Source organism: Corvus kubaryi, unplaced genomic scaffold, assembly GCF_017639235.1.
Source record: "Corvus kubaryi isolate FWS band 111438036 unplaced genomic scaffold, C.kubaryi_AGA036_p1.0 37352, whole genome shotgun sequence".
In the NCBI taxonomy this organism is placed as follows: domain Eukaryota; kingdom Metazoa; phylum Chordata; class Aves; order Passeriformes; family Corvidae; genus Corvus; species Corvus kubaryi.
This window is the reverse complement of record NW_024581114.1, coordinates 3,538,720-3,562,880: the sequence shown is the minus strand read 5'-3', so window position 1 is coordinate 3,562,880 and position 24,161 is coordinate 3,538,720. Positions and strand designations below refer to the sequence as shown.

The 24,161-nt window shown below is 45.8% G+C and overlaps 1 protein-coding gene across 8 annotated transcripts in view; it reads left to right on the top strand.

Annotated features, from left to right (window-relative positions):
- The window catches only part of CASZ1 (castor zinc finger 1), a 164,756-nt gene that overhangs the window by 129,959 nt on the left and 10,636 nt on the right, over positions 1-24,161 (top strand). For all 8 annotated transcript variants that reach the window (XM_042032196.1, XM_042032200.1, XM_042032198.1 and 5 more), the window contains 13 exons: positions 1,624-1,714; positions 3,769-3,933; positions 6,441-6,613; positions 7,332-8,200; positions 10,114-10,255; positions 11,430-11,493; positions 14,045-14,205; positions 17,200-17,322; positions 17,879-18,214; positions 18,958-19,156; positions 19,679-19,850; positions 21,701-21,849; positions 23,698-23,932. In XM_042032196.1, coding sequence (XP_041888130.1) covers positions 1,624-1,714; positions 3,769-3,933; positions 6,441-6,613; positions 7,332-8,200; positions 10,114-10,255; positions 11,430-11,493; positions 14,045-14,205; positions 17,200-17,322; positions 17,879-18,214; positions 18,958-19,156; positions 19,679-19,850; positions 21,701-21,849; positions 23,698-23,932 — 2,879 coding nt within the window. The remainder of the gene's footprint in view (positions 1-1,623; positions 1,715-3,768; positions 3,934-6,440; positions 6,614-7,331; positions 8,201-10,113; positions 10,256-11,429; positions 11,494-14,044; positions 14,206-17,199; positions 17,323-17,878; positions 18,215-18,957; positions 19,157-19,678; positions 19,851-21,700; positions 21,850-23,697; positions 23,933-24,161) is intronic.

Here is a 24,161-nt window from a genome sequence, read left to right as displayed (position 1 = left end):
GCAAGGTCTATATCTTCCTCTTCTCTCTGCCTGGTCTGCACCACACAGTTCTCAGCCCTGCACAGCCCTTTGCTCTTTCTTCCCTATCACATCAGTGGAATAGAGAGGAAGCTTCGCACAGGGCAGTTTCTTTCCTCGAAGAGCTGCTGGTGGTGCTGCTGATGTAAAGCCCTGGACTAGCAGGACCAGTTGCTTACATGTGCTGTGGAGCCACATGTCCCTGGTCAGTGTCACGGTGGCTCTGGCGGCTGCCCTGGACAAGCCTAGCAGTTGCCCAGGCGTTGAGCAGGAATCTCTTCCTCTGCTCTCAGTTCCACACCTTTGTTTGTGCAGCCAGCCCTGCTGTTTGCCTTGTGGTTTGTTTCTTCTCTGCTGCTGAGGTTTGTTCCAGTTTCTCAATCACCTGTTCTGACGTGATCCTGATTTCCTGCAGTATTTCTTCTCCTTCCCCAGGGAAAGGCATGTCTGCTCCTGGCATCTGTCCCTGTCTCCCTTTGTGAATGCTGAGGCAAAGAAGTCATTTAATTTTTTAGCAATGTCTATCTTTTCTGTCAATTAAGTCCCCTTTCCATCTCCTAAAGGCCCTGCTGTCTCCACAGTTGACCTCCTCTTCCTTACTGTGCTTCAGAAATGGCTTATTTAGTATTGCTTTTCATCCAGACCTTTTCTGTCCTGTAGCCTCATGTTACCTCACCTTACAATGATCCATAATCTTCCCTGCTCCTGCCCCTGCCCCATTCCTCGATTGCCCCAGAACACCCTCACTCCTCTCATTTTCCTTTTTTATCTGTTGCCCTTCCTCATTTCTTTCCCATGCCCTTTATCATATGCACTCCTGCTGTGTTTAGCACTTAAGTGACGTGAGGAACCTTTGAGGAACCTTTGAGCAGATGGTACTTTATCTTTGAATGTTTCCCCTCTGAGTCCCTTTCTCTCCACTGCTTTTCCCTTTCAGGCTCTTCTAGGGTCCTTTAGAGTATACACGAGGGAGTTCATTGCACTGATTACCCCATTACTAGATCATCCCCTTGTGCCAGTTCCTGGTGTGTCTGTCAGTCAGTAAATTCTGCATACTGACTGTATGTAGGTATTACATGGCATTTCTGTCTTTCTGGTGTTTTTTGCCACCCTGTATGTCAGGAGTTTTCAAATTTGCTATGCGCAACTTTTCTGATGTCCTAATAGATGGGCTTACACTTAAAATTTAGAATCCTTATTTGCCCAACATGTATGTGTCTCATTCTGTCATGGGAGGTTTCTGAAACTTGCTGCTGTGGTATCTAAACTCTGTTCTAGAACTGTGTGGTGTTTAGTTCAAGGAACCCTCCTTCCTTCTGCTTCCCCAAGTAAACAACTTAGATAACAGAGACGAATTTCAAGGGGAAAGACAGATTAGGGATGTACAAGACCTGAGTGATCCGGCTCAAGAAGCACCTTTAAATAGTGCCAAATAAGCAAGGGAAGGCAAGAGGGTCACCATCCTTGGAGGGGATAACGGAGGTGGGGTTTAATTCCATAAACGTGTGAGTTGAAGGCAGGAACAGCACTTAGTTCATTTGTACCTTGCTTACAGGCACTGCTGCCAGGACAGTGGTTTATTCTCTCTCCCTCTCCTGTTTGCAGGTTCTCTGGCAGTCAGCACTGTGGACACATACACTGCGCGTACCAGTACAGAGAACATTACCACTGCCTTGACCCAGAGTGCAACTACCAGGTAGAGCAATGCCCAAAACTTACCAGCACGAGCATACAGGGGTGAACGTGTGTCCTCCTGTGCTTTCCTCCCACATGCATGCACATGCCTTTTCAGTTTGCTGCTCTGAAAGAGGACAAGATATGTTCTGAATTTAACACAACTTTATTTTGCTCCCATTTAACTCAATCTAATACCATTTAACCAAACTCAGACCGCTACAACGAGGAGCCAAATATAGATCAGCTCAAGTCAGTGGGAACTACTCCACATTTGTATCAGTGAAACACCAAGAGTGTAAATCGTGCTGCGTTACAAACTGTGCCTGAAACTAGGGAATGCTGATCTGTTAGTCTGTCTCTTTCCCTCCTGCTGCCTGAGTGACTTTGTAGCAGCAGTATCTGCAACAAAACACCCAGTAAGACCAGCAGCAGTGCGGGATTTGTGGGGAAGGCGCGGGGGTAGGAGCAATGCTGTAATTGCTGGGAGGATTGCCAGGGCATCCACGTCAAGCCAGCAGGTCACGTGCTGTGTTTGTTTACCCTTACCCAGGTCCGGGAGTTTGACACTGGCATTTCTGTGGTCAGGCTGATGGCGTGAGCGGGAATCCCAGAGTTTGCCTCTGCCGTGCACCAGACACAACTTCAGCCCTGCCCTAGGAGACCTTTTGGTCTCACGGGATGAGTCTGGCCACAGCAGAGGAAGTTGATCTGGAGCTGCTGGGCTTGGCTGTGGGTTTCTATTGATCAAAGGAGAGTTTCTGTCCGGGATGCACGTACTGGTCCTTCTAGCCCAGCATCGAGTAATCAAGATGAGTCTATCCCAACTGTGACACAGATATCCCTGCACCAGAAAGAAACACAAAGGATGGAAAAACAGAAAAACCTATTATTGTGATTGGCCTCATGATTATTTCCTGAGGAGTCTGGAAGCTACTTGCAAAGGAGCTGTCTGGTCTCGCAGGGAATAAGGATTTAGGCTGCTTTTTAAAATGCAAATTATTTTATGGCTGAGATATATTTTAGAATAAGTAACGCTCTGTAATAAGTGGGCACAAATTAACAATGATTGGCAATAGCAATCCTGTATGTATGCCCTGGGAAATCATACCTCCAGCCTCCAAGGGATTTCTGTTGAAATCTATATCCATATATTCCTGTGCCAATACCAACAAGATTGATCAGGATTGATATTATAGGAGGAAAGAGTGGAAGCGACAATCATTTGTTTCCTATGAGGCAGACTAGAAAAGTTGTTAAACATTAGAATACAGGCCTTTTCAATTACTGCTCAAAATAAATGGATATTGATTTCTTTTTTTAAAAATCAGATTTACTTTCTCACCTTCAGTGGTAAATATTGATGTCTGTGGGAAATAGAAATAAAAAGCTTCATTTTAAAGGCACTTAGCCTGCTCTGACAGTGGGGTACCCCTTCATTGCTTCAAGCAGGTAGAGGATGAAAAGGATACTCTGGTCATACAGATTTAGCTCTGAGCTCTATTTTTTTCTGTAGAAAAGTATCTTTCTCTGTGACTTCAAGAAGGTTTTGTGTCCCTGTTTTCCTAATAAAACCATCCTACCTTCTAGGGGACGCAAGAGACTTAGAACGGGAAGACAGTGTAAAAGAACAAAGGGTTTTTCCCAGTCTCTAGTCCAACACGAATGTGGCAGCCAGTGTCTTGCTAACCACTACAGTGAGTGACTTGGAAGCTTGGATTACTTGTTTGTAGGCTGTTTGGTTCACTGGTTTGCTTTCTAACTATAGCACTTCTTGAGATAGTAGCAGCTAAAATTATGTTGGAAGAACTGCAGTCTTAAAGCTGCAGGGAGCAGATTCTGGGCATCACCCCAGTGTCATGTTTACTCTAGAACTTTTCATGTGTATTTACTTTCCCTTTACCAAGAAGATACATGCACACAATTCCTCTTTAGTCTTGGGGTGATTACTGCCAAGCTTTCAACTCCTGGTCCCATAAGTTTGTTAACAACAACAAAAGACACCCACCCTGCCCCCAGGATTACTCACCCACTGGCATCACGTGTGTCTCACTGTCTGTCTCTGTATCTCTGCAGAGATTCACTAGTAAACAGGATGTGATTCGGCATTACAACATGCACAAGAAACGTGATAACTCCCTGCAGCATGGCTTCATGCGCTTCAGCCCCCTGGACGACTGCAGCGTGTACTACCACGGCTGCCACCTGAACGGGAAGAGCACTCACTACCACTGCATGCAGGTAACAGCAGCCCAGGAGCCTCTGTGTGAGCCAGGTCCTTTCTGGGGTGGTCTGGCAGGATTCTGAGGTCTGGCCACCCAGCGCTCCCTTGTCAGAGAGCATTGGGCTGTCCTAAGGGACAGCAGAGGGACGACATTCATAGCCTGTCTTGCTCACTTCTGATGCAGGAACCTTGTTGACAAGTCTATGCCCTGTCCTCACTGCACTTGTCCTGCCAAGTGTTGGGAATGGCAAAGGCACACCCCATTCTCAGTTTTTAGAAGCCTTGTCCATGCAGTGAGGCAAAGCAGGTCTCAAGGTTTTCTCACAGTCTTGGACTTGTTCAAGTAAGTCCCATTCTCAGAGACTCAGAGACTTCTTTAATGCCACCGCACTGTCTCTACTCAAATCTAATCTTTCCCTCCCTTGAAACTAGACTTTCTTGTGGCACATCTGCCCTTTAGCACTGGGTTAATTTCCTCCATAATCAATTTCTAAAGTAATTAAACCTTAATGTCACATATCTACACTTAGCACCCCTGGTTCTCCATGTCCTTCGCCAGTGGCACTCGTGTGTGGTGTAGGCTGGCCATGTTTCAGGGGCAGCCAAGCAGCTGGAGCTGCTGCACAGATGTCATTGTGATGCCTTTACTGTTTTAGACATGAACACGCCACATTGTTTGGGTCTTACCCTGATCATTCCTCAGGTTCAAGGGTTTGACATGTACTTGTTTTGGTAGAATTGTGGCCTAAACCATTGCCCTGAGAAGGTGCTGCAGTTACAAACAGAGTGATCAGCCAAGCCTTGGTGACAGATTTTCTGGTCTGAAAAGTCAGGCTCACTTCCTGACCTGTCCCAGCAGTTCAAAGCCCCAGTTAAAGTCACAAGGCCTTAATCACATGCTTAAATGCTTTGCTAGGATAGACTTCAGCGTATGTTTAACTTGAAGTCAGGTAAGCTTTCTGAAGTCAATGGGACTTAAGCACATACTTAAATGTTAGGCATGCACTCAAGTTCTGTCCTGAATAGGGGCTGGTTGAAGCATGTGCTTACAGCATTTGATAAATTGGGAACTTCACGTGTCTTTCTCTCAAGGACATTTTCTGTTACGCTTCCATAATATTGGTTGTTTAGTTTCTTCAGTTGAGCAGGGTGGGATTTGTTTGATTTTTTTAGAGTACGAGGAGTGTTTCACAGCTTTAAGTCACTCCGAGTTCAAATAGAGACCCTCGCTTACACAACTATATATGGCTAATTCCATCCTGTGCCCACCGTCTCCCAGTAAAGTAATGCCCATGTAAGCAGTGTCTTACAGGAAAGGTGTCAGAATATAAACTCCCAATTAAAGAAAATACTGCTTAAATGGCAGAATTTGTGCCATCCGTCACATGGGGGTTTTTTTCTTTATGTCCATAATTGGTGTGGTTAAAATTCAGTTAGTTGTTTATATAAACTGACATTTTTTTAGGCTTTCGCACCAAGAGCTGCATTGCAAATTATTCCTAAGGACGCTTTTGTTTAATTCTTTTTTTTAATGCCATGCAGGGCCTGTCTTTTTTCAAGGTGTCAGTGTGGAGAGAGAGAGGCTCTTTTATATTGGAAATAGCTGGAGATCCTTTTTATTTTTTTCCTTGGGTATTTGTCATGGGTTTTGTTATTGCCTGTTTGAATCAACCTGGGCTGAACTAAGGGGTGGTGTTTTCCTTCTCTTCATTTCTGAGATGGTGCAGGCATTGGCACATGTTGTGCTAGAAGAAAAGAAAAAAATCCTCCCTCAGCAGGGCTGAGGACGTTTTCAGATTCCAGTGGGTTTTTACTCAATATGGCAAAGTTGCCCCGCTTTACCCAGAGGAAAGCAGGTTTTCAGCATTCCATCCTCGTCACACCATTCTCATTCGCTGCACCAGTTTAAAATTATTGAAGTAGGAGTCTTGAACAGTGACAGGGAAAAAAAGTCACCAGTTTGCTAAAATCAGCTGAACATGGGGTTTAAGGTTTGCTAGAATGAAACTGTTTATTACAAGCTCAAAGGATCGGTTGGCCTCATGTTGCACCAGCATGCCTTACCTCCCAGAAGGACTAAAGAAGTAAATAACTTATTCCCACTCAATTTTGTATTCCCTAAATAGATGAAATCCTACTTTGTTCTGTGTCACTCCAAGATAACAAAAAGCAACAGCATTTGTTAGTGTTCTGCTCTCTTTAAGAGCAGGAACCCTACTAACTGCTTCCCCAAGCAGGCATGATTATCTTGAGCTGGTGTTTTATCCCTCTGATCCTCCCTTTTTTTCTTGCTGTTTCATGCCCAGAGAGTTGGTTTGGGTTAGGTTTTTGTTTCTTTCCACAACTGCTCTATGCTCTATCAGTCTTTAGATTGGGAATTAAAGTGATGACTTAAAACCCCTAGGAGAAGCACACAAATGGAACTATTAAATATACGTGTGCTGCTCATGTATTTATTGCTGTTGGTAATAATGTCAGGCTGTTAAAGTGCTGTGCTGATGACTCCTCTTTGGGCCTGGGGTAGGTGGGTTGTAACAAGGTCTATACAAGCACCTCTGATGTGATGACCCATGAGAACTTTCACAAGAAGAACACGCAGCTCATCAACGACGGGTTCCAGCGGTTCCGTGCCACGGAGGACTGCGGCACTGTGGAATGCCAGTTCTACGGGCAGAAAACCACTCACTTCCATTGCAGGTGAGACAGCAGGGAAGGAGAGGAGTCCTGCCTCAGAGCTGTGTGGTCTGTTTGCCTCCTTCTGCCAAGTCATAATTTCAGGAGTATGCACAGGGACTTGATTTGCCCTGCTGTGACCTTCTCAGTACTGCTCCTGAGAGGGCTCATATACTAGGGCAGACATGATTTCCAGGATCATACCACAGACCACTCTGAAGGCAGGAGTATGATCTGAGGAGACGATACCCACTAGAAAATAGAGCCTAGAATCATTTGGGAAAGAGATCACAGTGCTCTTCAGAGCGCAACTGAAGTAGGCCATTAATACACTGCTAATGGCACTTCCATGGTAGGGTTCTCTCCAGCCAGCTGATCCCTTTTGGGGCCAGACTCAGCCTTCTGTACACAACTGCTCTTCTTATGTTCTCAGGAAGAGAAGGAAAGCACAGTTTGTACCTTAGTCCCCTTTACCTGTTGTTTTCTTGGAAGTTTTAGTGGAGGGTGCCTGTATTCCCATGTTCCTGTGACTGTTCTGCAGAGTAGAGTGAGCTTCCCAGCTCTCCCACATGGCAACATATCTGCTTGCCTGGGTGTCCCAGGTTAACCCACAGACAACTCCTCAGCCCCTCTGTAGCTGGGGCAGTTGTCTCATTCTGACCCCAGTCCTTGTCCTAGAGGGAGGCAGGGCACAGCAGCTCTGCCTACACAGCCAACCACCCTCTTCTCGATGTCCTTGCAGGAGACCTGGGTGTACATTCACCTTCAAGAACAAGTGTGACATTGAGAAGCACAAGAGCTACCACATCAAAGATGATGCCTATGCCAAGGATGGCTTCAAGAAGTTCTACAAGTACGAGGAATGCAAGTATGAGGGCTGTGTCTACAGCAAGGCCACCAACCACTTCCATTGCATAAGGGCAGGCTGTGGCTTCACCTTCACCTCCACCAGCCAGATGACTTCCCATAAACGCAAACACGAGCGCCGGCACATCCGGAGCTCAGGAGTGTTGGGCCTGCCTGCCTCACTCCTGGGCTCCAAGGATAACGAGCAAGAGGAGTCCAGTAACGATGACCTTATTGACTTCTCTGCCATGAGCTCCAAGAACTCCAGCCTGAGTGCCTCCCCAACCAGTCAACAGTCTTCCGTTTCTCTCATCGTCCCAGCTGTACCCTCCTCTGCGGCTGAGCTTGCTTCCTCACAGGCCACCAAGTCTGCCAACAGCATGACACCAGCCACAAAGATCTCTGGCCTGCTTTCCCAGGCTCTTCCCAGCAATATACCCTTGGCCCTGGCACTCTCCAACTCAGCCCTTCCTGGAACAGCTGGATCCTTCTTTCCCATCATCCCTAGTCGGGTCTCCACACCACTTCCTGCCAGCTCGGCTAATCTGATGACTGCTGGTTCTTCTGGCACCAATCCAACATCATCTGCTCCTACAGATTCCTCATCCCAGGCAGTTTCAGGATCTGGTGATCCAGTGGCTACTTCTTCTCCTGCTCCAGCAGCCTCTATAATGGAAAGGATCTCTGCTAGCAAGGGATTAATCTCTCCTATGATGGCCAGGCTGGCAGCAGCTGCACTCAAGCCCTCTGTGGCACTTGAAGCAGGTGAGTTACCTCATCAGTTGTGATAGCGGTGGGAGGCAGAGCAGTGCCTGATGACTTGGAGGAGAGTGAATGAGAAGCCACCCAGTTGTCCATGGGACTGCAGTTGGGGAGGGGGTAGTAAAAGGAAATAAATGGGAGAATAAATTTGGTTTTATCTAATTAACCCTTATAGAGGGCAGTCTTGGCATGGTTTTCTGTGGAACCTGGCTATACCCACGTGGCCAGAAGAGAGGCAAGAAACATCTTTGCCCATGAAAGGAGTAGGCTCTTACCAGAGCTGAAGAGTGTTGCCATGTGTAATTGTCTATAGGCTGAAAAGAGAGGGGCACTGTATTGCAAATGGAAATGAAAAAAAATACTTTAGCCAGTACTTGCAGACTCTACTTAGACTGTACCGAGCTTTAGCTGGGCCTGGTGTTGAAGGTCCTGTAGCCCATGGCCAGTTGTTTTCTGAGCTGGGGAGCTGTTCTGTGCTTCAGCTTTGTTGTCCCAGCTGTGGGTTTGGGGATAGTGTTGGTACAGTCTACAAATGGGACCTTCCTTTTGGTCAGTTCCTGCAAGCTGTGTTCCCCTCTCCCTGCGCTACCTGAGGGGTAAAAGATGGGAAGTCCCCTGGGGCAGCCCAGAGCTCTTCCTGCTGCCACCTAGACCCGAGGCAGGTCATGGCTCAATCCCAGCCCTGACAGATGGATGTGGGGTTCCCATGACAGCACAGGGAACCTCCCTAGTCTGCTGAACATCAGCTCATGGTGGGCAGCAAGGGGCCGTGAAGGGGAGGCTGTGCCTGGCAGCACCCCAAGGCACTGGGCTGTCCCCAGGCTCCTTCCTGGGGTGTGGAAAGCCCGGAGCCCATGGGACTGGGAGCACTTGCTGATGGCCCCATCTTCCCAAGAGCAAACGGGGGAGTAGAAGGAAGTGATCTGATTAAAGAGGGAGGGGAACTTTCACATACTTTTAAAATTATTGTTTGAAAAATTGTTTCCTAAAGCAGAGAAAGGTCATTGAGGGAACTATTTTCCTTTATTTTTTAATAAAATGCCACTTGCTGTCTGAGAAGCAGCTCGCCGTCAGCTGTACTGCCGGAGGGTAAATTAATATTTTAGTCACTTGGGGATTGTGGAAAAAAGCTCTGCAGACATGTTCCTGTCAGCAACTTTTTTCCCCTCCTTTTTTCTTTGCTGTTTTTCCTAATTTTTTTTTCTTTAATTTGTTCTCCTTCCTGCCTCCCCCACCCCTTCCTCTTTTCCTCTCTTCCTTCAATCTGAATTCTTCTTCCATGGGCTCGGCACTAAACCTCCTCCCTAAAAAGAAGCACTCCCCCTTTTTGTGGGGACACGGAGAAGGCAGTGGCAGGAGGTCGCGCAGTTTGAAGCGGTCCCGTTGCTGTCACCTTCGATAGTCCCGGCAGGGCAGATGCTCCTGCTGGGCAGGCGCAGTGTCGGGCCAGCGCTGTCTCTACGGCAACGCTGGGATTGGGGACGAGGAAGGGGGCTTGACTAGCAGTCGAAAGCTGCCACATTGCCTCAGCATTAACAGAGTCTTTAATAAACGCTTAAGAGGCAGCCCCGCAAATTAGTTATGACAGTTTGTGCAGAGAATCAGGTCTCCCCCACGCTCCTTCCGCCCTTCTCCTTTAAAGGGCCCATAGCCTGGACAACTTTGACATAATTTTGCAATAATTATCACTTGAAGAATTTCCACACTGGAGTGGACGTCAGAACCCATCATGTCAACTTGGCAATAAACGCTGACCAGCAATCCCAGTACTTCCCTCCCCCCCACTTTTTCTTTGCTTTTTCCATTTAGGCACTGAGGCCAATGATTTAACTTACTTATTTGCCATTGTAACCTCATTTTAGACCCACGCTTTTAATTTATTTTTAGCATTTAATTTCGATGTCTTTCTTGAGCAGGGAATGGACAACCAGCACCTCCCGGACGGTTCAATCCAGTCCAGGTGAAGCAGGAGCCTGCGGAGGCCATGGGACCGTCATCTGCCACCAGTCAGGACCCCTTGCAGGAGCACAGCTTGGACCTGAGCATCAAGGACCATGGGTGAGAGAAGTGGGTGGGCAGACACGCTCAACCCTTCCCAGCATCAGGCTTTGGGCAGTTTCCATACCTGTAATTCAAGAGCACAGAGCATGTTGGTGAAAGGCAGTTTCACAGTGGTTGAGTTGGACACCCCAAAACTGGAGGCAGGCAGGCTCACTCTGCTCCCCATCAAGTGTATGTTCTCCAGATGGCTTTTTGGGTTCACAGGCACCTACTGACTCTTCAACAAGAGCTTCACCTCTTGTGCTCCCTTCTGAAGGTCGAGCCACTGGCAAAGCTATTTTCACTTAGTCCTCTTGTCATCAGTTGCTGATTGAAGCTGCCCCAGTGCCACACCTCAGCACACTCTTAGCAGCAGCATTTGCAGTGCTGTAGTCTGTTGAACCAGGGCTAAGAGAAGCACATTCCAGAGAAACTGGACACACAAAACAGCTGGGTGTCAGGCTAACTCCTCTCTGGATCTGGCATAGGCTGGTCTGCAGTTATGGTGATGGTTGTGCAGATGTGAATGCATCTATTTCAAAGCATGTGTCCCACTTGCCCAGCATCTCTACTGAGAAACAGGAGTGTTTGGGGATTGTGCTGTGTGGAAAAAGTGCAGAGGAGCTGATCCTGGGGAAAAGTTAGCTCCACTGTGACCTTTGTACCCATTCCTGTCCATACCTTATTTAAACAAGCCTCCCTTTTGGAGTCCAGCACTTGGAGCCAACTGCAGAGATCCTAAGGCTGGCTTTCAGTGCAGGATTGATTGCCTTGCCTTCCTTACTGCCCAGGGGACCCATATCCCTGGCAGTATGAGCCTTCATCAACATCCCCCTTGCTTTTGTGGTAATTTTGTGATATTTCTGAAAGTTCTAACCGGGGGTGAAGGGGTAAAACCTGGGGGAGGTCATGAGCTAGGAAATGAAGTGTGATGGAGTGAACACTGGGGGAAGAGGTCTGGGCCATTTAGTAGTTGAAAGAACTAAATTCTGCAGACCTGGGACCCTCTTTCTCTCCCTCTTGGCTATCACAAGTAAGTGAGTTTGGCCTGCCCAAGAGAGGGTTGGCATCATTCTTTTCCTCTGGATATAGTAGGTGAGGAGCGAGGCAGCTTGAAGGGAGAAGGATTAATCTCAGCGCTCACAGTCCCTGTGCACATCTTAACTAAACCCTGTTGGTTTGTGTGTTTCAGTAATGAATCAAATGGCCACACAGTCTCGGCAAATTCATCTCTTTTATCCTCGCTTATGAATAAGGTAAGAGCCATCCATCAAACGCCTTTCATTCCCCCCACCAAGAGAAATTAAAGCTGCGATAGCGAGCAAGGGGGGGAAGAGATGCGTTTGTTTTTTAATGTTTTGCCTCTAATAAGATGAGTTTGTACCATTTAAATTTTGAGACCATTTTTCATCGGGTATAATTTCAGAGCCACTGCTTACGAATTAATTTAATGAACTGGCTGAAGAAATATATTGCAGCCTCTGACACCTTTTTTCTTCCCATCCTTTCTAGACAGAGGAGGGCTCCAAAAGATCTCTTTTCTTTTCTTTTTCTTTTTTTTGTTTGGTTTTTGTTTGTTTGTTTGTGATTTTTTGTTGGGGTTTTGGGGGGTTTTGGGGTTTTTTTGTTTTGTTTTGTTTTTGTTTCCAGAACCTGGCAACTTCTCTCTCTCTCCTCTTTTATAGTTACTCATTTTGTTTACTTACTTAAAAACGTTTTCCTTCATTTGGGGAGAGAGAGAATAATCTGTTTTTATGAAAGAGAAGAAAAAATTAGAAGTTTTAAGCCAAAATCATCAATTTCTGTCTTTCTGGTGTGAGTAATAGTGTCTAACAGAGTCCCCTTTACTGTGTTCTAGAATATTTATTTTAGATAATGCACATTTTCTTTTTCCTTACTTTTTCCTTAAATTATACATCATCTCAAATATATATTTCTCTTTCACATGATAAATTCTACTGTACCAAGATTAATTTTGTGGCTGTATACAACTGCAGTAGAGATCAGGGCACCCTTTGAGCCATGCTTTAATATTCTGCTATGTGATAGGTTTTACAGGCATAGCTATTGCCACCCCCTTGGCTCTGGGCATTACATGCATCAAGGCCATATAACCCTCAAGAGAGGGCAAAGTGACTTTGCCTGGTAATCTCCCACCTCCTTTCTTTCTTACCACTGTTTTCCTCTGTGTTACTTAATTTTGCATTTATCTTTATGTCACTTTTCTTCTCCATTGGCTCTCTGTTACACTGGGGTTTTGATTTTCCCTTTTAAACTTGATTTCTTATTTGTTCCTTTGTATTGTCCCTTTAGTGTTTCCAAATACACAGGTCTTTCTTTAGTGAGCAAATGTATTTAGTAACTCTGCTCTCTGGGGTCACGAGTCGTTCTGAAGGTCCCAGATCAGGGAAATGCTCTTTCAATGGAGACTTCACTTGAAAATCTCCAGGATAATAATATGTGGTTTAAATATATGTTTAGAGAAAAGCATTTCTTTGTGTGCAGTCTGACATAAGGTTCTTTCAGTTGTGCAAAGCAAATGTAGCACAGGTGCAAACTAGGAGTCAGGTTAAAGGAATGGGATTATCCAGTGAGATAAACCAGCAAAGCGTGGAACCAAGACCAAAGATTGCAGAGTCAAGCTCAGTCTGCTCAGGAACACATCACACTTGCTTCTTCCTCTTGCTGCACACAATTTCTGTCCATGGGGGAATCCTTCATTGTTTTTCTAGGAAAAAGAACCCTTTACAGAAATGGAATTACCAGTGGAAACGCACGACCTGAATTTCTGATTCCAGCCATAAAGAGTTGCAGTCTCCACACAGCAGCAGGGGCTTTACCTTCAGGGGGCATTTAGAGAGCCTCAAATAACCAGGATTCCTGTAGCCTATTGCAGTTTATTTAGGGGGCTGTCAGTCTTAATTAACTGATTTTTTAAAGGGCTTTGAGACCCTCAAGTGGGTGGAGTTTTCAGTGCAATTATTGGGCCTGATCCTGCATTTTATTCATGCTGTGAAACTCTCTGTTGTTACTGGAGGTAATTGAGAGCACAACAGAGAAAGGAAGAGTCTAGGAAATTGTACATTTATTCTGAAAAAAATTTTTCCCTCTAGGCAGGCTTGAGTAACTTCATTTTTCTATCCTGCACATCATACACCTGGATTTCTAAACCTTCTCTGTGTAGATTCTATTTGAAGCCTTTCATGCAATGCAGATTGTGAGTCCAAGTCCTGCTTCATGAAAGATGTTTCCATTTAGCACAGAAAAGTGACATGATTTTATATTGAAGTTAATAAGAATTTTCCAGGAACTTGAGACAGAATTTTTCCTCAGTTGAATGAAATTTTCATCCTTCCACCCTCTCACATACCTGATAGTCACTTTAAAGGAGACATCCTTGTGGCCGGGATAAGATGACTGAATAAACTAGAGCTTACCAGTTCTACCACCAGCAATTTGTAGGAGCTACACAGGGCTATTACAGTTGGAAGTCCACACACCTTTTCCATAGTCAAATAGGGATGTCTCTCTTCACCTCAGTTTCCTCATGAATAAAGTAGACATGATGCTTCATTACTTTAACAAGACCCATGAATATTCAATGGACACCTGAGTGCTTTATGATAGTTGGGTGGAAGATGCAGTAGAGTGAGGTGTTACTAAGTTTTGCTGATGCAGCTGGAGCAGCCTGCACAGACTTTTTGTCTTGTCTTTTAATCTTTGAAGACACTTGTCTCTGTGGGACAGTCCTGAGGGTGTCGGTGTCTGTGTGCTGGGCTTGATGCAGTGTCTATGTTCTTGTTCCAGATGTCCAAGACCAGTGCCAGCCTTGGCAACCTGCTGAACATTAAGACTGAAGGCGAAGGCAGCCAGGCTGGGGCTGGGGAGCCAACCCAGTACTTGGGCAAGGCAGTGAAGGCACTTGTCCAAGAGAAGCTCTCTGAGCCATGGAAGATGTACCTGCGCCGGTAAGGAGGGCATGGAACTCGGAATAAAGGGAAAAGTGCTTCCTTTGCAAAGTGTCTGACTCGCTGTTCACCCTCAACACAGAGTTTTGTTGAATGTAAAGGCCTAATTCTGTCAGACACCGATCACCTGGAGCACACTTAGCCCTTGGCTGTAGCTACCTGCACCAGGTGTTAATGTCTGGTAAGAAATACCTGCCCACATAGAATTATTTTGCAAAGGGATCTTGAGAACCAAATACAAGCACAGATCTTCATGTAGTTCTGTTATCCTGGACAGCTGCGAGTCCAGGGGACCCAGTGCAGTTGTGCTCTTAGCACTGGACCTGTGTGAGACCATGGCCAGTTACTACACGCAGGTCATTGGAGCCTTACATGCTTCCTGTGGCATTTCCTCTGAGCAGGCTGCTGAAACAAAACAAGTTTTGGGGATGTAGAGGCATGGGAACAAGTAAAGGGGTATGGGAGCTGGGATGATTTCTGCTGCTTTTGTTGTAGGAAAGGAGACTCAAAAAGAAAATGGACCAGATAAAAAGCTCACCCACGTACAGACACATGCACATACATGCCCAGACAGACACGTGCTTTGAGCACACACAGATATACCCAGGCAGACACACAGGTTTGTGCTCTGACACAGAGAGTCACCTCCAAATGCCAGCGGACACTTTATAAATCACAGGCTTTAATGGAGAAAACTAGAAAATCTTCTAGTCCCTCAGCCCCTGGCTGGTGTGAGATCCTTTCCTGAAGTCTATTTGCATTTTGTCCAGTCTGGTTGTAATTCTGCCAGGCAGTGTGGCTATTTTCTTGTTTCTGGGAGCATTATTCCACCACCTAGTAAGTTTCAATGTCACAACTTTTTCCATGGTATGCTGCCTGAATTTCCCTTTTTGTAGCTTTGTTGCAGCTCTGTGTATATCCCCTTGAACCACAGCAGATCATTCCTCTCTGCAGCTGGAGTTCAGCCCCTTCAGACAGTCACAGACTTTCAGCATTCCATTTCACCAGGCTTACTTACTTCCTTTAAGCTGACTCTGGATTAGTCCCTTCTGCCTACGGGTCCTGTTGCTTTCTTGTTGTTCCCTGGATGGTGCAGAATTGCCCCCCATGACAGAACAAGCTTCCTGCTCCCAAATAGGCAGCTCACAATTTGTTTGTATCTATACAGAGTCATGTAGAGTACCATAGAATTGCTTTTAATGTTGTTTGGTGAGTCCCCAATGTATAAAACACCTCCCACACCCAGGTGTATTTCTTGTGTGTTTCCAAACATGATTCTCCTGTTCTGAACGTTCTCCCTTGTCTTGCCAGACCTCTCTGTGCTCTTTTTCTCCTCTTGCACTGGTATTTCCACCTCCTCCCAGTTTAGCATCTTTGTGAATTTCATAAACACGCTGTTTACTCCTAGATTACTAATGAAGATGTTAAATAAACTCAGACTAACCCAAGTCCTCCTCTCAGCACTTGTTGCCTCCTCCTCCCAGCTCGGTGTGGTGCTGGTTGTCATCAGCCTTCGTTTATGGTCCCTCAGCCAGTTTCAAGCCGTGAGGTGGCATGACATCCAGGCCAGTTGGAATTAATTCCAAGCATATGCAAGACTGAATCAAATGCTTTACTAAAATCCAAATATATTGCATCCCTTCATCCACTAATTTTGTAATTCTATCAAAACAAGCAATTACATTTGTCTGGCAAGATTTATTCTTTATAATCCTGATGCTGTTTATTGCTCATGGTTCCTTTATCCTCTAGATGTTTAATGATTTTCTCCTCCCTCTTAATATTTGTTCCATTACTTTACTGGAAGGAGAAGTTAAGGCCAGAGGTATGATAATTGCCGAAGATGACTTGTCTTTTTTTTCTCTGAAAGAACCAGTACCTTGACTGTTTAATTTTTATTTTTTTTCCAGTTATGTAGTACCTCCCACTTCTCTATGGCTTAAAAACCAGCAAATGGTAATGTAATCAGTTGGGGAGTTAATTTCCATTGCACTTCAGGACATACATCACCCAGACTGACTGATTTGTGCATTTTTATATTGTTTGAATGAGTCCCCTTATCTGCTCTTCTAGAAGGTCTTCACTTCATCCCAAATTCTCTGCTTTGTCTTTAGTTTTTTTCATCCCAAGCAAGTTTTATTATGCAGCCATTTTTGATTCATCACCTCTCTTTTTGTGGGGGGCCTTCTTTCTAGGTTCGACACTTCTCATCTCTGATAAAACAGCCCCTTTAGTTCACAATAACTTGGTTTCTTTTCTCTTACCACACAATTACTTTCCTTCCTCTTCTCCCTGTAAGCCACAACTGACAGCACATATTGTATATCCACAGACCTTCCTTCTCCAGTACAAGTTTTTCCTCTTTCCTTTACCCTCCCATTGGTGAGAGGTCCCTCCTGGGACCATACAGGCTGCTGTTTGTTTCTTGCTTTCCTGCTCATCAGAGCAACTGTAGTTTGTTGAGCCTTAATTATGCAAGATTCCCTTGTTAAGTTTCAAATCCTTCCTGCCAGTGAGTCTTACTTGTTTTCTTGATTCCCTGTGATTCTGGAGTTTCCTGAAATCACATGTATTTGTGCTGCACTTACTCAGTCCAGAGAATCTCAGCAGTGGGTGAGCAGTGACACCACGCTGAGCTGGTTTTGTCCTCTTGGCCATTTGCTCCAAGATGACACAAGCCATATCTTGGATAATGTGGTGGGTTTTGCTCTGGGGTTTGCATGTCAGGGTTGTTGTTCTGTATATCAGGGATGGTGCTGTGCAGTATTTCTGCAGTCCAGGCTGTAGTTGCCACATAGGTGATGCTTCATCTTTCCCATCTGTGGGATACCCTCCTGTCCAGGGCAGGGGGTGGGCGGATTCTGGATCTAGGTTCCCTGGAATGCCTCTTGTTTGTGGGAATGCTAATAGAGTTGAAAAACACAGAAAAAAATGTCTGTTCCAACTCCACTTCTGAGGCCTTCCCTAAGATGTCTACTTGTCTGTTTTGGCCAGGTTTGGCACCAAGGATTTCTGTGATGCCCAGTGTGACTTTCTCCATAAAGTGCATTTCCACTGTGTGGTGGAGGAATGCGGAGCCCTCTTCAGCACCCTGGATGGAGCCATTAAGCACGCCAAGTAAGTAGGAGAGCAGGAGGCTTGGGAAGCTTGAGAGAGCTCTACAATGCACACTACGGTTCAAGACCACCCCAAGTTCCTTTTAAAGGCAATAGAACATCCAAGTAAAGAATGAGTAAGGCCTTCAGTGGCCATTCACGTGCCTGAGTCTGAAGGGGTAATAGGGAAGGAGATGTTGCAAATTTTAAGATAGATCTGTTAGCACAGTTGGTCTCTCCTGTTGGATGGTTCCCTGTGTTTCACTGCAGGAAATTACTGGCTTCTCCCAACAGCCCTGAGAAGCTGCCCCACAGCTGATCTGAGTGGCTGCAGCGATTCTTGCGTTTCTCTGATTTTAACATGGTTTGGCACCTGTCTCCACCCATCCTAATGAATTCCCTTCTCTTCATAGATGGGTTAGGAGGGCCCTAAATCTTAACTCAAAGTCTCCAGAGCCCCTTTTAGGATTTATCAACACCAATTTGTTTACAGGCTTCTGCCACATTCTTGTTGATGTTTAATCAAATTACATGAAATGGTCAAGAATTTATGTCTGAATTAATATGATGTTTTGCAGTTTTCACTTCCGAACTGAGGGTGGAACTGTGAAAAGCAACTCTGAGTCTCCCTTCTCAACTGCTACTGAGAATAAGGCTTCACTGGCCCCTTCGTCACCATCTGCTCCTTCTGCCACCATGGCCAGTGCTCCTGCCCTTGACGTGCCCACTCCAAATCCAGCTGCTGTGCCCTCTGCGCCCACACTACTTGCTTGGAAGCAGCTGGCTTCAACCATACCCCAGATGCCTCAGATCCCAGCATCAGTGCCTAACCTGGCAGCTTCACCCTTGGCAACGACTTCCCTGGAGAATGCCAAGCCTCAGGTCAAACCTGGATTTCTCCAGTTCCAGGAGAAGTAAGTTTTAGCTGCCGTTTGCCTCCTTCTATCCTCCCCAGCCTTGCAGTCTGCTCTGTACCTCTCCTCAGAGCTGCAGTACTACACTTCTGTTCACCCACTGACAAACCTGTCTAGAGAGTAGTCTGGGCTTGACCTCACAGAAAAGGTACTTCTGTAAAGTCTAGGAAATGCTTTAAGATTTTTGAGTGCATCTAAGAGCACTTTTGGGCATGAGTTTAGAAGATAAATGAACTTGCTCATGTGTCACTGATCCGTGTTTTATCCCTTGCAAGAGCTGTGCAGAAATACAGGTGTCTTTGCAGTGTTTTTGACAATGAAGGGTTATTGGGCCAGAAATTCATGGACTGAGTGGGGGGTGGAAGGTACCAAACCCATTTAGCTGATGAGACCGGCAGTGCTGGTTTTGTCAGATCAGGGGAAGCCCTGGCATCCTGCAGTGGCCACACCCAAGAGTTGTGTTTCCTTTGAACTTTAAATTGGAAAAGTGGTCCTCAAAGACTACAGAACCCACTGTGCATTGCTGTGTTCTAATAATCCTAATCAAGAAAGTGCAGTAGCTGGGTGGAACTGCACTAATGTTGCCAGCTTCAATTTCCCTGAAGAGGAAGGTGGCTATGGGAAATCTGTGGGCCACGTTTGGAACAGAGGCTTCAGCTGGGCTCCCCTTGAATTAAATTTTGGCAAAGAAACAAATGTGTGCAATGAGTGAAGGTGATGATTGGGTTTTGGATGTATTCCAGTGATCCCTGCTTGGCAACAGACTGCAAGTACGCCAACAAATTCCACTTCCACTGTCTCTTTGGAAACTGCAAGTATGTGTGCAAAACCTCTGGCAAAGCAGAATCCCACTGCCTGGACCACATCAACCCCAACAATAATCTGGTGAATGTGCGAGACCAGTTTGCTTACTACTCCCTGCAGTGTCTCTGTCCAAACCAGGTAAGAGCCATTCCAGAGCAGTGTTCTGGCAGGAGCTGGGAGAAGGAGATGAAGGATCAAGGAGACTGACAGGAAGTGAGGCTGTGTGTGGCATTCTTGGCATTACTACAGAACCATGAAAGTCATAATTACTTGGTCTGGAAGAACGTTTGGTTTCTATCAAATGGGAAATAGTGATGCTTTTGTGTTTCTTTGACTTGGGTGAAGTGGACAAGGGAACTAGAATGATCTGAGAGACACAGAATGAATGAAATAGAGTAAAAATCTGTGATGAATCCAGGAAAAGCCATGAGTAAGGTTTAGGATATTTCAGCGTAGTGTATTACAGAGTACACAACAGCAATGCAAAAAGACTCGAGAGGGAACAAGGTGCATGGCAGGTTGTGGAAGATAAAATGGGATCTGGGGTATCAGTGCAGGCCTCTCTTGACACCTCAGAAGGGACACCATGTGTAGCAGGCAAGTGAGAGTGCATTTGGTTTAGACCTGCCTAAAGCACCATGCCTGTGTGCTCCCTTCTAGCACTGTGAATTCCGGATGCGAGGGCATTACCACTGTCTGCGTCCTGGCTGCTACTTCGTGACTAACATCACCACCAAGCTGCCCTGGCATGTGAAAAAACATGAGAAGGCAGAGAGAAGGGCAGCCAACGGCTTCAAGTATTTTACCAAGCGGGAAGAATGTGGCAGACTAGGTGAGTTTTGTTCCCTTTCTCATGTGGTGCATCCTGTGTCCAGGCCAAGAATGCCATAAGTTAGAACCTGCAAGTTACGCTTAAGAGGTAATTAAATCACTAAACAAGAAAGGCAACAAAACATAAAGTAGTTCCTCTGGGTGCTGTTCCCTCCCACTGCAGGAAAACAGTCACAGTAGCCAGAGCAAAACTTCTCAGCTTTGAATACATAAAGAATTTGTACCCACATGGAAGCTTGTTTGTAGTAACCAGGGTAATGAGTGTCAACACACCACAGCCAGTACCTACCTAGGTCCTATTTACACGTGGCAGTAGATTCAGCAGTTGCTGTTATTTACTCACCTTTTGGTGTTTCAGGTGATAGCAGGGGCTAGACAAAGCAGCCAGTGATACGTGACACCAGCCCCCAGGGATGCCCTGGCAACAGTCGAGCCCTCACCTGCCCTTTGTGATAGTGTTCCAGTCCCGCAGCACTGTTTGTTCCCAGTCCCAGAGCACAGGGATGGGGAGGGCGGGCAAGCTGGGGAAAATGGGACCTAAACAAACACACTCTTGGCCTGTACATGAAACGCTGGCTGTCAGCTCCACATGAGCTGGGTGAGTCAGGAGCTGTTTGGTTTTGGGAGGGATGAGGTACATGCATCCAGCAGTGTGTACATTTGCCAGTAGGCTGGCCCTGCTGCACAGCAGACACACATTTAGCCAGCACCCTGCATTTGGCTGCATAGATAGAGGCAGTGTGGTGGGATGGTGTAGGTGTGTATGGTTATACCAACATGTGGATTCATTTCTACATCTCTGTACATCCCTGGGGTTTATGTTGTGTGTCTATAGATAGCAGGTGCAGAAAGCACTGGCCTGTTTTGAGGCCTGTGAATGTTTCTGAACAAACACACACGATAGATTTTTTTTTTTTTAATGTATTTTTCTGTGTGTATAATTATATAAGTGTGTATGACTGGGGAGAGGGAGGTGAAACATATATAAGTAAAGGTGGATGGGTGTAGATAGGTAAGTAAAAGTGAGCCTGTAGGTCTCTACCTCTGTATCTGAGGGGATGGCCAAGGGAGGATGGGAAACAGCAGATCCTGATCATTGATGCAGCTGTGTTTGAACTATGACAAGCCATTGTTTATCAGTGGCACAGTGTGGCTGTTTGGGATTGTCTGTTAATGTTACATGCACTCCTGGCACATGCTGTGGCCACAAGGAGCAGAACGTGTGAAGTGCTGTATGCCAGAACCCATATGAATTGCTTGTTGTTCAGTAGCTGCCCCTATTACACAACAGTTTTGGAGTGGCAAGAAACACTTCCTGGCTCATTCCTGTCTGACCAGAGTGCACACACTGTCCAGAGCTAGAGCTGCTATGAGACTTCTTTTCTGGGAGCACATTTAGAGGGGAAAGAAAAAGAACTTTTCATTTCTAATCTAATTATGAGCATGTATTTTTGATTGTAACTTCTGTGATACAGCTAAATGTCCTGGTTTTGTTCTCTTTGTAAAAGAAAAGGCACTAGCTAAGACTGAAGAGCATTAGGCACTACTAGATATAATGGCAATGTTCCTTCCTTTATAATGGCACAGAGAGAGATGGGACTAGGCTCAGGCTCATGTCTTAAATCCCTGTATGCTGTAATCCTCTCTTGCAGTTGCTCAGCAGGCAGTAGATCATGGGTTTGGGTTTTTTTCATTCAAGACTGTTCCTGATTAACCCATGACCACTGATAATGTTTAGTTCATCAGAAATCCACATGGACAGCAGCCTTGTCCTGTCCGATCATCTTCCCCCTGGTCCCATTCCCTCTCAGTACCTTCATGTGTGACATAAAATGGTTTTTGTGTCTGCAGGTTGCAAATACAACCAGGTGAACAGCCACTTCCACTGCATCCGAGAGGGCTGCCAATTCTCCTTCCTGCTCAAGCACCAAATGACATCCCATGCCAGGAAGCACATGAGAAGGATGCTGGGGAAGAACTTTGATCGTGTTCCTACTCAGGTAACTCCTTGTTATTGAAGCTGTAGATCCACTTGCAGTGCTGGCCCCTTTGGTTGCAGGGCTGCTGCAGTGCCAGGACACTTGTACACAGACTCTAAGGGATGTCAAAGCTCTGGCAGATGTTACTGGGAGGTGAGAATACACCCAAGGTAGCTTTACCTGGCTGAACTTACACCAGATGAATAAAGATGATGAAGCATAGATTGCAAAGCATTGCTTAGTGCAAACAGCTTTTCCTTGTAAATTATGTAGAAAAAAATTGAGAAGAATAACACAAAAATACTCGTATTTACAACTTGCACTCTCTCCCAGCTCTTTCAGTATATACAATTGGCTTAATAAAATTAATGTGCTTAGGATATGGGAGAATTGAACATGCTGGTTAAAGCAAACATTTCCTGTTGCATATAAATAATTATTTGCTCCTTTCACCTAGGATGGAAGAAATACCAATCTTGAAATTTCTCTTCCCTTATTGATGTGGATTTAGTTGGGGCATTCCCTCTCCTCTCTCAGGAAGTAGCAGTGATGCAGTTTCTGCTTTACTAACATGGAGAGCAACTGGTAGATTAGGTTTGTCTGTTTCCTGAAGAAATGGAAGAGTTTCAGCTGCAGCACTGAGCTGCTGCTCCAAAGGACAGCATCCCTGCTACCTCTCACTCATTTTTACTCTTTAGTTGTTTTAGCTTCCATTGACTTGATAGATGAAACAAGCTGTCTTTATTTAAATGCCTGTGGCTGATCTGACCCTAAGAACATCATCTGGTTTATGGAAAACAAAAAGGACCATCTGTGGAAGGAAGATGAGAACCCTCTTTCATTCCACAACATGGGAATGAAAGGTCCCTGTTAGTTATTAAGTACAGTCAATAAGTGAACTGTTCAAGTCTAGTGCTGTTGGATGTAATGAGTTCACAGATGCCAAGGAACTGGTGTTGCTGTTGTGGCAGCTTTTGGTCTTAAATAAAAAGTTTATGTTCAAGAATCAAACTTAGGAAGATTTAACAAATAAATTTGTCTTCACTACTCTTTGTCATATGCTGAGTCTAACCCTAAGAATTCTAGTGCACACTGGGCAGAAAATGCTATGTTTGACCTCCACCTTCTTTCCCTGGCAATCCTGTGCCACTTAACAATAACAAATAGGAGTAGTGGCCTGAGCAATCCTGGGAGCATGCAGCACTTGTCCTGATCTACTGCTGTGTTCAGCCCATGGAGCAGCACAGCAAACTGAGGGTGAAACCACAGCTCACAGCATGTGGCAAAGCTGACCAGATCGCTGGACTCCCAGTGCCTTCTGAATTGAAATAAAACCTCCGGTTTCTCCCATGCCTTAGTGCTCTGTAGGCAGTTCATGGTGTGTCTGACCTACCCATGGACCTGTCCAGGCCACTGCAGCTGCATGTGTGACCACCACCCACACGTGTGGCCCTGGTGTCAGTCCGTGTTCGCCCTGCAGGGTCTCAGTACTGACACGACTCAGGCGTGTTTCCAGCGTCTGACTGCAGCAGGGCCTACACAGTGAGGGGGAAATGCCAACATTAACACCTCCTCTTTGTGAACGCATCAGAATCCACACACCAGGATGCTGGTGCCAAGATTAACACTCCCAGCTCCCGAGTGCAGCACAATTCACATACCAGGATGCATGTGCCAGGTTTAATGCTCTGAGCTCCTAGTGCAGGAGGATTCACGCTCCTGGCCCCAGTGCCATGGGTTCTGCTCACAAGCATGTGTCAGCTATCCCTCATGAACTGTGGTGGAGGGAGATAAATGTGCAGACAGATGGTTTTGATCCTGGTATCTTGCTTTTGGTGTAAAAGTCCCTGTCTTGTTTTCCTGCTGCAGGTTATTGGCCACACTCCAAGAAATGAAAATCTCCCCCAGGTTGGTAGCATGGCACCCAGCCCAGCCTCATCAGGAACCCCAGCTTCCTTTCAGGGACCCCCAAGCATGATGGACACTGAAACAGAAGAGTACATGGATTATACTGGCTGTAGCCCTGGGGGTATCTCCTCTGAATCTTCCAATATGGACCGCAGCTGCTCCAGCACTCCAGTGGGCAATGAAAGTACATCAGCAGGTAAGGGAGAAGGGTGTGTGTGAAATGGATCATCAGTTGCCTGCTCTCCTGGGAGATAACTCATAAAAAGAAGCCAAGGGACAGTTGCACCTTAAAATACACACTGTGCCAACTTCAGTAGTGCCTCACACTAACCCAGCTCTCTCCAGCACCTGAGAGAAGAGGTCCATCAAAATAGACACCTCGAGCATCCAGGAACTAGCAGCATATCTTTTTCCTCCCATGAAGA